We start from the raw sequence: 6000 nt of genomic DNA, 5'->3' as shown, positions 1-6000 counted from the left end.
AATATTATGACAGTTTGATTGACATGATCAATGATGTATATTATAAAAATATATATACTATGTAGTTGTAGTTTTCAGTGTGCAAATGCACTACATTCCTTTTCCACTCATGTAACTTAATAAGCTTAGGAAAATATTACAATGAACTCCACATTGCATTTGACTTAATCTAATAATATCCATTTTGCGAGCTGTGTCCAAAATATCAGTCACTGCAAAGATACCATGCACCGTTTTGACTGATGTTATGTTATTCATTCAACAATAGAGAAACAAAACAATCTCACTCAAAATTATATCCAGACATTAAAAAACGTAAATTGCAATACTGTGGTACAATTTGAGCCACGACACTAATTTCCCATTAAACATTTTTTTTTATAGAACAGCAACAAACAAAAATATAGAAATCCTGATGATCCCATCACAGTTTAGTCCCATTTGACTTTTTTTGTGTGTGTGTGTGTGTGTGTGTGTGTGCGTGTGTGTGTGTGTGTGTGAAATCAAGTCCTGTTAAATTGAGCACAAAGCTTGCAGGGAGCTTGTCTTATTCCATACTATGAAAGGCAACAGGTGGATGGATACACACGTTTATTGTACCTTCTGCCATCTAATGGAAGAGCATTTAATTGTTCTGTCTGTCACTATATGGAGCTCAGCTTAACAACTAATAATTTGTAATGAATCCATAATATTTTTCAGACAAATGCAGTGCAAGTTGATCATTTCCCACGATACCCTGATCTCTCTGCCGTCTGCACATGCAGGCACCCTGGTTTGCAATCACTGCACGACACTAAACCACCATCCCGCATCACTTTGTCAGCTAAAAACAACCGGATGAAATCAAATTGAAGAGCTATTTTTTATACCTAAATAATTTTGGTTAATTTAATGTCTTGACTTTTTTTAATTGTTTGTATTTAATTGCCAGACCATTTCTAATCATATTTCTCTTTACTATTAAAGGCAGTACCTCCTCAATAATAACATACACACAGAAAAAACAACATTGTACTTACCTCTCCGTAATTAAATTACCTTAGTTGGGTTTGAGGAGTCGGCGTGGGGAAGCGTGGGGAGTGTCGGGGAGTGGGTAATGGGCGGACCAAGGAACATGAGCCAATGGCAGCGCAGTAAAGCAAAGCCACTCGCTCAGTCGGCGTCTCGAGCTGCTGGGCGCTGCGCGCACTCTCCCAAGGCTCTCCAACACACACACATCCGAATCCATAAACGCACACGCCCGGATACATTGACGAAGAAGTCGCGCGCGTGGGACTCGACGCATTTGGTTTCGTTCCCCCCGCTTTATATATATATTTTTGCAAGATGGCTCATTTATGTGGAGGCGGTGGGATGCGCACCTAAACAAGTGTCTCCTCTTGACTCAAGCTCCTCAAGCCGGACACCGAGACACAGCAGAGGAGGCAGCGTGATTTTTTTCTTCTCGCTCACTTGTCATTTGGATTGATTGATCTGATCGTCAAGGCTCTCTTCCCCTCCCTTACCTTGCACGAAGTGACAAAAGTTGTGTGGACTACATGGCTTTCTGACGTGGCCATCAGTTCTTTTTGTGTGTGCGTGCGTGCGTGTGACTGACTTGTCCCCAAGCACCCAAGGGTGCGCTCCTCGTCATTCACCTTGTTGACGCACCCCTGAAGACCCAACGCGAGAAGGGGAGGAGGGGGGGGGGGGACATATATCCCCAGCTCCGAGGGACACACGCCACATTGGACCGATCGGAGCCAAGCAGCGCCCGTTGCAAGCGAGCGTCGTGCATGAGAGCGCTTCACCTGCAGCCACACCAACCAGGAGGAATACGTGGCCAACTTTTGCCGTAGTGATGCTGCAAGTGGAAATGATCCTCGCCGTCTGCCTGGTGCTGTGGATGTGTGTTTTTAGCCAGGAGCCCAGTTCCAAAGTGGTGGCAGACCGCTACGCCGTCTTCTGGAACAGGACCAACGCCAAGTAAGTCACTACTTCGCTGTCTTCCTCCGGGCGCTTTGCCCCGCTCCGTCTCGCTGACCCGTGGCGCACGCAGGGCGGCTTCGGCTGTGTAGCTTTCTGCAGTGGTGTGTCGGGTTGTGTCGTGGAAAAATCGAACATCTAAAGTCTTTGCAATTTTATTTTCAAACCATGCGAGCAGACCGGACCAAAAGGAGCCGCTATGTGGCTCTGATCAGAACCTCTTAACACTACACTCAATCTAATTTATACAGACAATCTGGAGAAGAGGAAAAAAAAAAAGTCTAGTTATACCTACTGGCTCACTTTAACGTGAGACAAAACGGAGTAATTGGCTATGAGTACAATCCAGATATAGCAAGATTTTTTCGTGTCTTAGAATACTCGTATGACTCAACATTAAGTGAGTTGTAGTTAAATGTTCTATTATTGCTTTTTTTTTCTTTCTCCGATTGTCAGTGGCTGAGTTAAGAGCTTCATAAAAGAAAGACTAAGAATCAGCAGGCATTTCTCCGGTATGTCCCCTCAGAATGCGATTGAACTAATATTGTGAGAATTTTAAAGAAACCAAAAACTTTTTGAAGAGCTTTTTTATGACATGCGTTAGGGTCCTCAACTGCGTGAAAGTTCTCAGTACAAAACCACAAACCTGATTCTTACAGTTCTAACATGAAACCGCAAACTTTCATAACTTTTCTCAGAACTTTTACACCATTTAACACAAAACTATTTTGACCATTTTAGCTTTTTTTTGACACACTGGTCATGGATTAATGCACGCATTTATACTACCGCCTGAAATTCAACAACGGCCCAAGAACAGAAACAGTTTTCCCTCAGCCGTCAGATTTTTCCCAAGTCAGGATCTGTAAGACTCGCGGCCGATCCGCAGCCTGGAAGCTCAAGTTAACATTTATGTAAGAGACAACTTGACTACTTTTCAACTGAGGCAGCAACGTTGCACATATTAGTCAGGCGTTTCCCTTTCTGGGCTCCGACTGAGCAGCTTTGTCTCAGACGTGTTAAGTCGAAACACTTGAGTTGTTTGTCACACAACTGGGGAATGGAAATGAAAATTTGTTGAGTAAGAAAATCATCGTACCCTTTATACATCTTATTTTTGGGAACTATTGTCAAAAACATTTCCTGTATTTGCACTCTGTTTGGAAAGACGAGGGTCATTTGTTGGAGCAGTTTAGCGGTCAAGTTTACAAAAACCAACGGTGTGTGTAGATCTTGTCGTTGATATCCTCACGCTTGACGACGGCTTGCGGTCGACTTGCCGTTATTGACTTTATTTTTCTCTCACCATAATTTTGACCTTGATTCCTGCTGTTGATAGACACCCTTTGACTGGACTATATTTTGTTTTCTCCCCTTTCTTCAGCGAGAAAGTTTTGACTCGACTGGACGCTCTGTTAACTTGATTTTTTCCAGATGTGCTGACAGGTTTTCCCACTTTCAGCTCATAATACCAAATTGAAGTTAAAGTCGCTAACATTGAGAAGAGGGCAATACGAGAAGTTTGCACCAAGCTGGGTTCATGTTTTGCCTCTTTCTGATGCACAGTGTGAAGTAAAACCCGGATTTGAGCCCTGTTGGTCTTCCAAATCCTGTCTTGCCTCGAGGAAGGGAAATCTTTTTTTTTTTTTAAATCTTGTAAGTTTGCTCATACCGGTCAATCCGCATGGAAGTTTGCTCCCAAACCCGACTTTGCCTATTTATTAGTCCACTGACAAACATCTAACATATAATTGGTGAAAGCTGCTGCCGCTTTTTGTTCTTAAAGTCATTCCGATCAATTTTAGTGTCAACTCTGCGCACGGAAAAGTGATCCCGTCTCTCCGGGAGTCCACTGAGGTGCAATCTAATGAAGCGAGGCGTCCTAAATGATACAGCAGGTGACTTCAAAAGTGTAAAGCTGACATCATTTCAGACTAACTCCTGGAGAGGAAGCCGTTTAGCGGCCATTCATTTTTCCAGCCGGCAAAACCGCAGATTCTCCCGGCTGGAAAATGACTGGCTTGAGGTAATTAATCACCCCAAGTCGTTTTGGGTGTCCCAAAATTTCTTTGGTTTCTGATTTATTACGCCCAAGTTAGACATATTATGTCTTTGTGTCACATTATCCTCCAACTTTATCACCAGGCAGAAGTCACACAATGTATGTTTCTAGTGGGATTATCAAAATTGAAAGTAATGGCTTAAAATATGCCCGTTTATTAAATACATCCATGTAAAATACATTTTGCTCTGCACGGTCAAGAAAGCTGTATCAAAACTTTGCTCAATAACAGTTGAACTATTCACCCAATTTAAATCAGATTTGTTTATCAAGTACATTAAAAAAATCATGTTAACCAGACAGAATATTAAATAATATTTCCAAAGATAAATCCAGTCAAATAAAATATAAGACCAATAAAAACAGACTAGACGGAGTAGAAGATTAAAAAAATAATAATAATAATCATATTGCTAGAGTCCAACATGGACGGGATATTGTTTCCGCAATTTGGGAACCTTATTCTTATTAACCTTGATAAAAAATTGCCGCGGGTTTGAAATTCGTCGCCATCAGTGCAAGCGTTTGTTAGTCGGGGGGGGCTGAGGGGATTTCCTGGCTGTTTGCTTGGCTTCAATCCATTTTCAATTCCACCGTTAAAGACCAAGAACAAAACAAAACAACTTTACTAACTTCACTTTGTCGTTGAACTGCCCCTGGATCTGTCTTCTACCTTCATTTAGCGTTCTGGCCAGTCAAGAAGTGTTTGGGGAAGTCCTAATACACGTCTTCTCACAGGGTTCATTCAGCTTGAAACGTCTTCTAAATAAAAGGACATTTCACTTGGGCAGCGTCTGCCCTCTGCGATTCAGCCGGCTGCCTTTGCTTGTGAGTATTTATTCTAATGAGAGGACAGACTAGTGCCCTTTCTTCGGCGACATGTCCCGCTAAGCTTTCCTCCCTCGCCGCCTCTCTCTCTCAGTCTGTATCTCCTTGTTCGGCGCTGAAACATGAATGAATACAATTAGATATTTCGGGAATCCATCTGCACGCAGTGGTGGGCTCTCTGGGGTCAGGATGACTCTGAGAGGTCACACGACTTTAGGGGGGAACTTTGTGACTCTCCTTGAAGGTGTTTATGTCCGCCAGCGCGTTCTTGACCGTGCTGATTGCTTGTTGTTTTTGTTTTTGTTTCACGCTGTATGTTACGGATGACTTAGTGTTAACCAATGGACTAGACTCCTTTAGGGAAGCTTATTTAATTGTGTAATGTGCAAATATATAATAGTATGTATTGTATATTATGCGTCTCGACACATTGAATTTATAATGTCCAACATTTGTACAATTGTTCCCTTGTAATGTCAATGTCAGTTCATTGAGTGTGCGGATGATGGATCAAACACAAGGTGGCGGTAATGTGCAGGAATCAGGGGTCTCCGCTGAGGTTTTTTTTTTCGATTAAAAGAAAAAAGCACGATACATCGGAATTCAAGCAAACGTTTAAAACAGTACTTTACATCTGAAAAATAAAAATAATGTACTTGTGCATATTTTACATTTTGAAATGTATTAAGGACAAATTTCAAGAATCGATTAATTGGTAAATATAAATTCTCTTGACGATTCACGCTTTTAGAAGCAATTGCAGTGCATTGAATGTACATAACATATTATTGTAAAACATTTCATGTTAAATTTTTGTTGTCATTAAAAAAAAAATCTTTTAAAAATAAATTTATCAATGTAGAAAAGCGCATTTCTCAGTCACCCAGCCTTCTTACGTGTAAAAAAAAAGAATAACACTCGTCAACAAAGTTTTACAAAAAAATTTAGTCAGCAACTTTATAGATGTTCTTTGCGCTGATTCCCAATCTGTTATTTCTTGAGCACATCGGATTCTCACAATATTAGCAGTAATATAATATGTAGTATACGAATACTATATTCATGAATTAACGATTAGATTCAGCAGCAGGTCGTTTTTATTAACTTTTTTTATGAAATGTTTTATGACTAATTTATTCCGC

The 6000-nt window shown here is 41.0% G+C and overlaps 1 protein-coding gene across 2 annotated transcripts in view; it reads left to right on the top strand.

The window, feature by feature from the left end:
* The first annotated feature begins 1143 nt into the window (after positions 1 to 1143).
* Positions 1144 to 6000, top strand: part of efna5b (ephrin-A5b) — a 73818-nt gene continuing 68961 nt past the window's right edge. For both annotated transcript variants that reach the window (XM_061278311.1, XM_061278309.1), the window contains exon 1: positions 1144 to 1968. In XM_061278311.1, the coding sequence (XP_061134295.1) occupies positions 1844 to 1968 (125 nt within the window). In that variant the 5' untranslated portion in view covers positions 1144 to 1843. The remainder of the gene's footprint in view (positions 1969 to 6000) is intronic.

The sequence above is a fragment of the Syngnathus typhle genome, linkage group LG5 (assembly GCF_033458585.1).
Source record: "Syngnathus typhle isolate RoL2023-S1 ecotype Sweden linkage group LG5, RoL_Styp_1.0, whole genome shotgun sequence".
In the NCBI taxonomy this organism is placed as follows: domain Eukaryota; kingdom Metazoa; phylum Chordata; class Actinopteri; order Syngnathiformes; family Syngnathidae; genus Syngnathus; species Syngnathus typhle.
This window is presented reverse-complemented; position numbering and strand designations above follow the sequence as displayed.